General features: G+C 42.7%; 1 protein-coding gene and 1 long non-coding RNA gene across 2 annotated transcripts in view; one reads left to right on the top strand and one right to left on the bottom strand.

The window, feature by feature from the left end:
• Positions 1-11,048, top strand: part of LOC134460023 (kinesin heavy chain-like) — a 70,995-nt gene that overhangs the window by 51,291 nt on the left and 8,656 nt on the right. Inside the window, exons 15-18 of the mRNA XM_063212506.1 lie at positions 5,400-5,543; positions 6,090-6,281; positions 7,304-7,421; positions 8,619-8,692. Of these exons, the coding sequence (XP_063068576.1) occupies positions 5,400-5,543; positions 6,090-6,281; positions 7,304-7,421; positions 8,619-8,692 (528 nt within the window). The remainder of the gene's footprint in view (positions 1-5,399; positions 5,544-6,089; positions 6,282-7,303; positions 7,422-8,618; positions 8,693-11,048) is intronic.
• LOC134459257 (uncharacterized) lies at positions 1,580-4,188 on the bottom strand. Its single transcript, XR_010036827.1, has 3 exons — positions 3,882-4,188; positions 2,857-2,939; positions 1,580-2,391 (listed from the first exon to the last, which is right to left on the bottom strand). It is a non-coding gene; the product is annotated as an uncharacterized LOC134459257 (long non-coding RNA).

Below are 11,048 nucleotides of genomic sequence, written 5' to 3'. Positions count from 1 at the left end.
TATATCTATCTTTAGAAATTAGGCCTACGTTAACAAGAGGGAATCTTTATCTTTTCAGGTCAAGGTGGCTGCCTTGGCAATAGGGAAACTCTCTCTCTCTAGGCTAGGCCTAATCAGAAAGCAAGGTGTGTGTGTGGTTTTTTTTTTTTTTTTTTTTAAACCTCTGTCATCAAAGGGACACTGCAAGATTTATAGTTGTTTATTTCCAGAATTCATGCTACTCATTCACTAATGTTACCTTTTTCATGAATACTTACCACCACCATCAAATTCTAAGTATTCATTATGACTGGAAAAATTGCACTTTTCATACATACAAAGGGGGATCTCCTCCATCATTGTCCGCCATTTTGAATTTCCAGAAATAGCCATTTTTAGCTGCAAAAAGGACTGTACTTGGGCCATAACAGAAAATCTGAGTTTATTATTTAGTAAACTTTCATGAAAAGAGCAAATTTGGCAATAGGCAACCCAGTTACAATGAGCAGCATAGTTGCAGTACCCTTTTTGACCATTTCCTGCACAGTGTCCCTCTAACTGATAAAATATAGCCTTGTTGGCCTCAACATGTCATTAATTTCACCATGTAAATCGTGCCTTTCAAGAACTGATATTTTGAGGCAGTGTTAAGACTGGGTTGCACCAGCTGATTGCTTAGGCTACTTAACCACAGCCCTTTTAGAAGACATCACCTCCCGTCCTCTCCTTGTGGTAGCGTCTCCAGCAATAAGTAAGGATTTGGCGCCCCTTAGTGGCAAGCTGTGCACCCAGCGATGAACAAACAGACAGTCTGCAAAACTCAGAGAATCACATATTATGTGGCAGAGGTAATGATAAAAATGATGTCTGGTATAGTCAGGAGGTAATGAAAAAAGCCAGTATAACATTTCCCAATCAATATAAGGGGGATAGTGATTAATTAAATTGAATGTGTGACAGTGGCACCAGCTCTCTGTTAAGACTGGACACCACAGGTCAGCTCCTGTGTCTATTCCACAACACACTGCAGCAAGATTTTACATTACATTTCACTTAGCTGACGCTTTCATTTGTTCAAAGCGACTTACAACTATTATTTTTCAGGGTATTGGTTACAGTCCCTGGAGTAATGTGGGGTTAGGTGCCTTGCTCAAGGGCACTTCAGCCATGGATGGAGGTGTAGGGAGAGGTCGTGGGGGATTCGAACCAGCAACCCCTAGATTGAAAGACCAACTCTCTAACCACTAGGCCAGGGGTGTCAAACTCAAACTCACAGAGGGCCAAAATACAAATCTGGAACAAAGTCGCGGGCCAAACTCAATATTTACAACGGCCTAAAATTGTGCAAACACACTTAATCTCATTAAATTTCACAAACAGATTCCCATCGTAGTTCAAATGTGCCTGCAGATACTCTGTTGCAGTAGTGTGAGCTGTTTTACTGGCCTATGCCCACTCATATTTTTGTGACATATTACATTTTATGTTCAGGTCTTATTATGCTATATATTAATGGTGTATGTGGGCCAACTGTAATACACATTTGAAATGATCTTGCGGGCCAAATGAAATGACTCTGCGGGCCAGATTTGGCCCCCCGGGCCTGAGTTTGACATCCCTGCACTAGGCCATGGCTGCCCAGATTTCTCACAAAGAGCTGCATTGAAATGACATTAAGAACATTAGTGATTAATAACAAGTTGCCTAGTAAAAAACACACCAGCAAGTGTCATTTAGTGTATGGGGCCATTTGTAAAGTGGACCAATGTAAGGTGTGTGTCAAATTTGAACAACCATCACCCCCCACCTGCAGCTACAATGCTGCAGTTGGATGTTGGGCACAAGTAGCTAGGTTGTTTTTCAGTTCAGCACATATAAAAAACCATCAAGTAAGCACACAGTATTGAACTATATTAAATGCACTATCTGTATGCATTTTAATAACTGTGTAAATAAACATTTCAAAACCGCCAGGTTAATTCATTTTTCTTCAGCACTTAAGCCTACAGTATACAGTATGTCATACCTTTGTCAGGTGCAGTGATTCTCATTGATATGATTAGATTAGATACAACTTTATTGTCTGTTACACCCATGAAACAGAAAATTGTCTTTGGCGTGGCTTCAGTGATTCTCACAGACATTAGACAAGGCTTGACCAAAAAAAAAAAAGACAAGACCACACAATATATGCATGCTGCAGCTGGACAGTTCATCTCTTGTTCAGTATGGTCACAGCTGAGGGGATGAAGGATTTCTTGAAAGATGATAGATATATACAGGTACATATAACTGAACCAAGTGTTTCTACACCGTATTGAACAATAATCCTCTCAACATTAATCCAAGTCTCTCTGTTGGGGGCTGGAGACATCTCCTCTTTGGGGGTGGTCTTCCACATGATGGTGCTTTCTGAGAATAAATATAAGAAGGAACAAAAAACGCCAACAGCTTTTAAAACAGTTAATTACAACGCCACTGTCCTACAGAACACTTTAAATCTCACTTCACATTGCATTATATTACAATTAGCAGATGTAGACTCTTGCATGGAATAATAAGACAAGTGTTGAAAGGCAATGTAGGTACATAAAAGCAGAGCCTTAAGGAGAGAAAGCATAACAACTAAGAGTCAATAACTAAGTTAAGAAAATGTGTGTGTGTGTGTGTGTGTGTGTGTGTGTGTGTGTGTGTGTGTGTGTGTGTGTGTGTGTGTGTGTTTATTTTTTATTTTTTTTTAGCCTAGATTAAAAAGTGGCAGATGGGAGAGAGTCTAACGTCTGTATGCAAATCGCTCCAAAAGTACTTTAACAACATATGGTTAAGGTAATTAAGAAAAAAGCACTTAAGTTATTTGTTATATACATGTAAACTTACACTAGGCCTATATTCATATCCCATATTATGGGATATGGGTGTTCCTGCGTTGGTCTGCCGTCAGGGAAGTGTACTCCACACACCTAAGGAGGGTGGGAATAAGATGAGATAAAAAATATATTTGACTGTTACACATGAAACAGAAAATTATCTTTGCCATGGCTGCAGTCATTCTCACAGACATTAGACAAAATACAGGACAAAGCAAGACATGTACACTGAGGTTGGATAGCGAAAATTATCTTTTGTTGAGGAAAGGTTATTTTCAGTCTGGGTGTAATTTTCAGTCTGGGTGTTGGGGAACATGTCCATAGGCCTACCACTTTTGAGATTAAACTAGCTTGTCCCCACCACTTTATTTCCAATAGAATGGCAAACATTATTACAAATACAAACATGCTGGCCGATTTATGAGATGAAAATAAAATTGGGCTAGGTTATGAACAAAACAAAAGCTACCAAAACCTAGCCTGACTTCTTATCAAAGTCAGTCACACAACCTGGCTAGCTTAGCCAAAACTCCGCTAGCATAACAAAAGAATTAGCTAAATTGCCAGGGTCACATTTCCATTTCAAAGGGCACACATACACAAATAATCGTAAATAAACACACAAATGTACCATGGCACACAGCACAGATAACCATGGGGCTCATGGTGCTACCAAAACCTAGCCTGACTTCTTATTGAAGTCAGTGTAACCTGGCTAGCCTTGCCAAAACTTCGCTAGCATAACAAAATAATTAGCTAAGTTGCCAGGGTCACATTTTCATTTCAAAGGGCACACATACACAAATAATCAAACATAAGCACACAAATGTACCATAACACACAGCACAGATAACCATGGGGCTAATGGTGCTCTTCCCACTCCTGGGGAAACTTAGGTCTTAATGAAAGAATGCTAAATAATCGTAACTAGCGTTAGCTAGCCAAGCGAAATAATTGTTGCCACCAGTTTATGTTACATAGACACTGGCTTACAATACTTAACTACACTAACCACCTAGAAATAAAAATACATACCCTTGAATACTTGTTTGGGGGCAAAGTCCTTTCGGTGTACGTTTTTAATCCACATCTTGCGAATGTCTTCATCCTCAGCACGGCCGGGGAAGCGGTGTACACCGTAGGGCACACAACAAGGACAATCCTCTTTAAACTGTGGACTATGAAGCGCACATACGCTCTTTTTCCACATTTTTAGCTTTCTGCTGTTATTGTGACATCCGATTACAGCACACGTTAGTCCAGATCCAGACATATTTGTACAAAGATGATGTGAAAGTCAGTAACTTCATACGCTTCCGAGTTTACGTCATGGAGCACTTCAGTAATGGCTCTACTTCCGGTTATTTCCTCGGATCGGTGTAGTTCTATACAGATCTATGGTGGCTTCGCACTAGTAGCGTAATAGTTCTGTGTAATAGAAGCGCAATGTCTCCAACCTTACGCTCGAACGCCGGCTGATGTGATTGGCTGAGCACATTTGTGTGTCAAATACCGTCTGGACAGTCTCAAAAATCCACACACAAATACAATGGAAGTCATAAATATGTATAGGGTTTGCGAATATATGTAGACCGGTTTGCAAATGAATAGAACTGCGCTGGCATTTGTGAATGGGGTTACATTCATTTGTGCATCATGAATTATATTTGTGAATGTTGTTACATTTGTTTGTGGATCATGAAATGTATGAATTATATTTGCGAATGTTATTACATTTGTTTGTGGATCACGAAATATATTGGTGAGTGGTGTGACATTCATTTCTTAATATTGATACTGATCTCTCTCCATACTTTTCCCACGCACACGCACACGCACACACATACACACATACACACATACACACACACAACTGTACAAGTTACCAGCAGTGGCTCAACTCTTCATGTTAATGAGCTTAATTTTAGGTTTCAACATCATTCAGTGAAGTCAATTGAAGAACATCAATACAGTAGTGTGTTTCCAGAGCAAACCCCACAGTGCACAATGCGGGCAGCATTAGCAAAGCAAAAGAAACACATCGCAGCACAACCTTTTTGTCGCCAAGGGCTACTTCTTTGCCATTGCATGTTTACGCGGTCACCTAGACCTAGACCTCTCTCTAGTCATAGCTATCAAGGAAGTCATCCCATCATATTTAGTTTACTGTCACTTTTTGACACCAAGGACATACCTTCATCAAGACATTTTATCGCCTGGTCAAAGAGTAAAAAAGNGATGAGATTGTGTGTGTGTGTGTGTGTGTGTGTGTGTGTGTGTGTGTGTGTGTGTGTGTGTGTGTGTGTGTGTGTGTTTGTGTGTGTGTGTGTGTGTGTGTGTGTGTGTGTGTGTGTGTGTGTGTGTGTGTGTGTGTGTGTGTGTGTGTGTGTGTGTGTGTGTGTGTGTGTTTGTGTGATGTAGGTGGAGCTGGGGGTAGTACAGAAGGAAGGGGGTTAGAAGAATGACCTGTCTCTAATTGTATGTGTGTGTGTGTATGTGTACCTGTATGTTTATGCATATGTGTGTGTGTGTTTGTGTGCGTGTGTTATGTAGGCGGTGTTGGGTGCGGTGCAAAAGGAGTTGGCCCAGCTGCAGGAGCTGAGTGGCCACCAGAGGAAGAGAGCTGCGGAGGTGCTGAACCTGCTGCTCCGCGACCTGAGCGAGATTGGGGGCATCATCGGCACCAACGACATCAAGGTTAGTGAGGAGGACACACTCATTTTTATACTCTGATTTGGATCTCATCAGAAAGACAGCATTGCAGATCCAAACATTTGCTGGAAGCGGTAAGGACTGATCAAAATCATTACATTACATTAATTACATTACATCATTACATTACACTGGTGTAGAATAATAAGCCTGGGTCGGAATGTACAGTCAGTTATAAGCTTCTTAGGGGTAAAGATGGCACCAAAGATTTTCTTAGTTCCATAATAGAACCTCTCTGATGCCACCTCCTCCAATAGATTGCTAAGCGATTTTTTAGCATGTTTTTTGAATTGTCCTTATTAAGTCCACAGAGCTGCAGCCCACATAAGACAAGCCTAAGTACGTGTCTTGGGCAGCCAAACACAAGAACATACACACACACGCACACGCACACACACACACACACACACACACACACACACACACACACACACACACACACACACACACACACACACACACACACACACACACACACACACACACACACACACACACACACAATCTAATAATCTAATTTCCGTTCCACAGCAAACAGCTGAGGCTAATGGTGCACTGGAGGAGGAGTTCACCATGGCTCGCCTCTACATCAGCAAGATGAAGTCGGAGGTGAAGTCCCTGGTGAACCGCAGCAAGCAGCTGGAGACCGCCCAGGCCGACACCAACCGCAAGATGCAGGCCAATGAGAAGGAACTGGCATCATGCCAGCTGCTCATCGCACAGGTGACTGACACACACCCAGCCACGCCCACACGCATACACACACACACACACACACACACACAAGAAGGAGCTAGCCTCCTAGCAGCTGTTGATTGCATAGGTGACACACACACACACACACACACACACACACACACACACACACACACACACACACACACACACACACACACACACACACACACACACATACACACACACACACACACACACACACACACACACACACACACACACACACACACACACACACACACACACACACAAGGCCAAGGAGAAGGAGCAAGCCTCCTGACAGCTACCGGTACTCAGCTTACAAGTACGGACATACTATGGTGATCATATTTTGGCATGTGAAAAACCCAGACATGTGACGTGACGGTGTGAATGCCATTGTCTAGCCTCCCGACCTTGCGTGTGCTCGTGGCCTCGCCTTTTGCTGCGTGGAAAAAACAATTACGTTTTCCCACTGTCAGCCTAGCCACAACAACTTTTGGGGGACCACTCCCCATTTGTCATTCCGCTTGCCAGCGAGAAAAAAAGACCTTTGGAATGAAACCCTTCTACCATCTGTTGTTTCTTGCCTCACATCTTGAGTTATGTCATATATATCCACAATCGCATACTACTATATCCCATGCAAACTGCTGAGGGTGAATTTCGTATGGTCACTCATCATCCCGAGAACATATGGTTTAGGATCAATGATTATTCAGATCACTTTATAAGCAGTTTTAGGACCACTACCGGTTTACAAGAACAAACAATACACGTGTCATGCTGACCTTTGACACCAAGGCTCTGGCCAACAATCAAGCTGATAATGTACAGGAGCTCTCCCAAATGCAACCAATGTAATCTCAGACCATCACTCACTGACCTCATCGAAAATGGGCTGACCTTCATCCTCTGTGTGTGTGTGTGTGTGTGTGTGTGTGTGTGTGTGTGTGTGTGTGTGTGTGTGTGTGTGTGTGTGTGTGTGTGTGTGTGTGTGTGTGTGTGTGTGTGTGTGTGTGTAACAGCACCAGGCAAAGATCAAGTCCCTAACGGACTACATGCAGAACATGGAGCATAAGAAGAGGCAGCTGGAGGAGAACCAGGACGTCCTGACTGAGGAGCTCGCCAAGCTGCAGGCACAGGGTAAGGGGAAAAAATATACATACACACACATGCACACACGCACGCGCACACACACACACGCACACACACATTCACAAATGATTGTGATTCCAAGCCTAATTCTTTTTAAAGATATTTTTGGAGCTTTTTCACCTTTATTAAGCAGACGTGACAGTTGAGAGAGACAGGAAATGGGTGGGGAGAGAGAAGGGAGAGGTGAAGGATCGGCAAAGGACCTCGGGTCGGAATCGAGCCCGGGTCACCCCCTCCAAGCCTTATTCTAACATATTGTTTGGAAGAAGACTCACTATGTCCTCTTGTCCGTTCATTGCTCTGTTGTTGGACTGATTGTTCACTGTTGGGTCTGGATAACTACCTTGTCAGTAGTGATAAACGTAGCTCTGTCAGGTCCATTACACTCAAGAAACACAAGACATGAAAATCTGAATGCGATTTCTTTACTGAATAGTTATTAATTAGATTTGGCGGTATGACTGTTCAGAGGAGTCCCTTGGCTTTCCTTGAGCAGCAACAAAAGCAGGGGACAGCAGCAGCATACAGAGTGCTCGTCCAATTTAAGATTTCAGTAGAGGAGCAAACAATTTCCCCATGAACAGAGGAGGCAACATGACAAGGAGTAGCCTGTGCCATGTTATACATGACAAGGTGGAGTTGGGGAGGTGGTGGGTTGCGAAGAATCAAGCAGCCAGAGTTGGGAACTTTCAAAATGGAATGAAAAGGCACCACATTTCCACCAAATGAAAAGTGAGGAGAGTTGATTAACTGATTTAGACAGCCTGAAGTGAATCAGAAGCGGCAAGCACTTCAAAGGAAGGGAGAAAAATTGAGAAAGTCAGGACATGCGTCATTACCTGCTCATCTCTCACTTTCTATTAAAATGGTGATGAATAACCTCCTTCCACTTCTCTCTAAATTTCCAATAGGTAATTTACTGCATCCTCCGATGTCTCTGTCATTTGGTCTCTCCTTTTCAATGAGAGAGAGACAGAGAGAGACAGAGAGAGAGAGCCCTGCCCCAACTCACATGCACACAATACTGTACACACCAAATACACTCTAGATTATGTTAAACTTGACTGTCAAAGTGTTGAATTGACAGTTGACACTGCGTAAATGTACTGAGTTCGCATAACCCAACGTCATATACACATGTTCGAATAATAAACACTCTTAATAAACACTCCTCTCCCCCTACAGAGAAGATGCATGAGATGTCTGGGCTGGACAATGAGAAGGACATTGAGCGCCTGCAGGACACAGAGGACATTAAGGTAATGAGATGACACGTCCAGTAATGAGATGACACACACGGTACACACACACACTTAGACTGCAAGTCATAGTTCCTCCTCTCCACCAACCTCGCGCCTCTTGCATCAGGGTTGCACAGAAAACAATACAGTTTCACCTGTTGACAAGCAGAGAAGAGTCATTGCATATGAGAGAATGACATCTGAGTTATGTTTTTGCAAGACGTTGAATAAAAACGTCTATCATGGATGATGTCAGAAAGGACGGAAGGAACGAGAATAATTTCCAGCCGTTCTTCATGTATTCCTCCCTGCCCTTCCTAGCGCTGGTAGTGAGTAAGACTTAATCCTAATGTGGTCTATGAAGAGACTGATTTTCTACAAGTCATAGCAGCAGTCCGCAGTTCAACTCTGCCCTTCCCTGTTAAGTGGCAAATTGAACTCATCCCCAAATAAAGTGTGTGATCATTAGCCTGGCTGACTGTGTGCCTGCGCTGCCCTGCCCTGCCCTGCCTAGTACATGTGTGCTCTGTGCGCACATCCGCTCCATTATTTTCTCTCTGCAGTGGTACCGTACTGCCTTAGTGTGCCGTGTGCTGCTTGTGTTGACGCGTTTGACTTGATCAGTGAACAGCGAAGGTGTGATTGTGAAAGATGGTGTTGACTTTGCGATGTACATCTGAAATGCAGGCTGTAGTAAGGCTCATAGCCAGGTTAAGTGCAAATGCCACAACCAGATATGAGTGATTGACTAAAGGCAGATCCAATGGTTGTTGCCTCTTACTGCTGATTCACCCTTTGCTGAGAGTCTTACGTAACCATTTTGGTGACAATAATGTTATAGCAGAGGCTCTGTGACAAGGGGTTAAATTAGAGCAAGGTCTACATGGCTAGAAAGTCTGGTTATCGCAAAAAGCTCTCTGAGCGTAACTTGGTAACAAAAAAAGTATGGGTGGGCAGAGGAAATATGGGTGGGCCTAGAAGCGCATTAACCTGACTCACAAAATCAAAGGTAGCTGCTGGTTTATAAGGTTATATAATCACTAGAGACATATCAGGTTCCAAGTTATCACTAGGAATCATGACTCGCTGTGATGTGTAGTATTGCTGTGTCATAATATATTCAATGCTATTGCTCAAAACTGCTGCGTCATCATGAGTGACTTAGAGTACTGGCATGGGGCTCAAAACTGCTGCGTCATCATTTAGACCCTGCTGACTTTTTCTCCTCTGGTACTGCTGTGTCATTGCTAAGGCTGTAACGATACACCCAACCCACGATTCGGTTTGTATCACGATATATGACCCACGGTTCGATATGCCCCACGATTTCACACAAAAAAAAATTGAAAAAAAAATTACAAAAAAAATAATAAGAAATGATATATATACTTTGTAATTAATATCTTTTTGCATTTACCTGCCTGCATTAATTTTGTAGGTTTACAAGGCTGAATGATGTTGCAGATATAGGCTACCACTGCAACCTGCTTCCAGGTGTTGACATCAAAACACAACACAGAGAAATAAGGGATATTAGTTCACCAAGGAAAAAGGCTTAGGGCTAAGATCATATGGAGAGAGAGAGAGAGAGAGAGAGAGAGAGAGAGAGAGAGAGAGAGAGAGAGAGAGAGAGAGAGAGAGAGAGAGAGAGAGAGAGAGAGAGAGGTGGGGTGGTCAGGGTGTAGGCTATAGTCATTGGCAGCTGTCTTACTTTATCAAACATTAGGCCTATCCAATTAATATCCAAACATTAAAACAACACTGGCCATATATCGTCAGGAAACATGTTGTATTAAGTTAGGCTACTTAAAGAAATGCAACACTTAATTTTGATTAAGTTAAATATTTTAGCTTTTTTTTATCGTGCAGCAGCGCCTTCCCGTAGCCTACAATCAAAACTTGAAATGAACCTCAGTTAGTTCTCACTACTATGTACTGCGCACGTTTTTCGTTTTGTTTTGTGGTTTGACATTTTGTCAAGAGCGAGAATGAATGCAGAGGCTGAAATGGAGCATGCTTTCTGCTTATGTAGGCGGTAATTTTACAATATAGCCTAACATTAATGTGGGAAGAAATAATGCTGCCTAATATCCTGCCTATCGACCTCAACGTTCGTCCGACTTCGGGCACCTCCCTACAAGCGATTCCAGGCTGGTTTATAGGCAGGCGGAGCATCTCGTGCGCTCTCTCTCTCTCGCTCTCTCTCTCTCCGCTCCAACGTCAAAACTCCACTCGCAATACATCGCGCATGCATGAGTAAAACAAATCTTGACACGTGTATAAAATACTTCTTGGTCTGTTGTTCATTTGTCCTTCACCTTCCGATGTTTGCCAAAGTTTTTCGTCTCACGGAGGTTGCTCAGGCAATGGATAA

The sequence above is a fragment of the Engraulis encrasicolus genome, chromosome 12 (assembly GCF_034702125.1).
Source record: "Engraulis encrasicolus isolate BLACKSEA-1 chromosome 12, IST_EnEncr_1.0, whole genome shotgun sequence".
In the NCBI taxonomy this organism is placed as follows: Eukaryota; Metazoa; Chordata; class Actinopteri; order Clupeiformes; family Engraulidae; genus Engraulis; species Engraulis encrasicolus.
The sequence above is the reverse complement of the archived record's forward strand: the minus strand, read 5'-3'. Positions and strand labels throughout refer to the sequence as shown.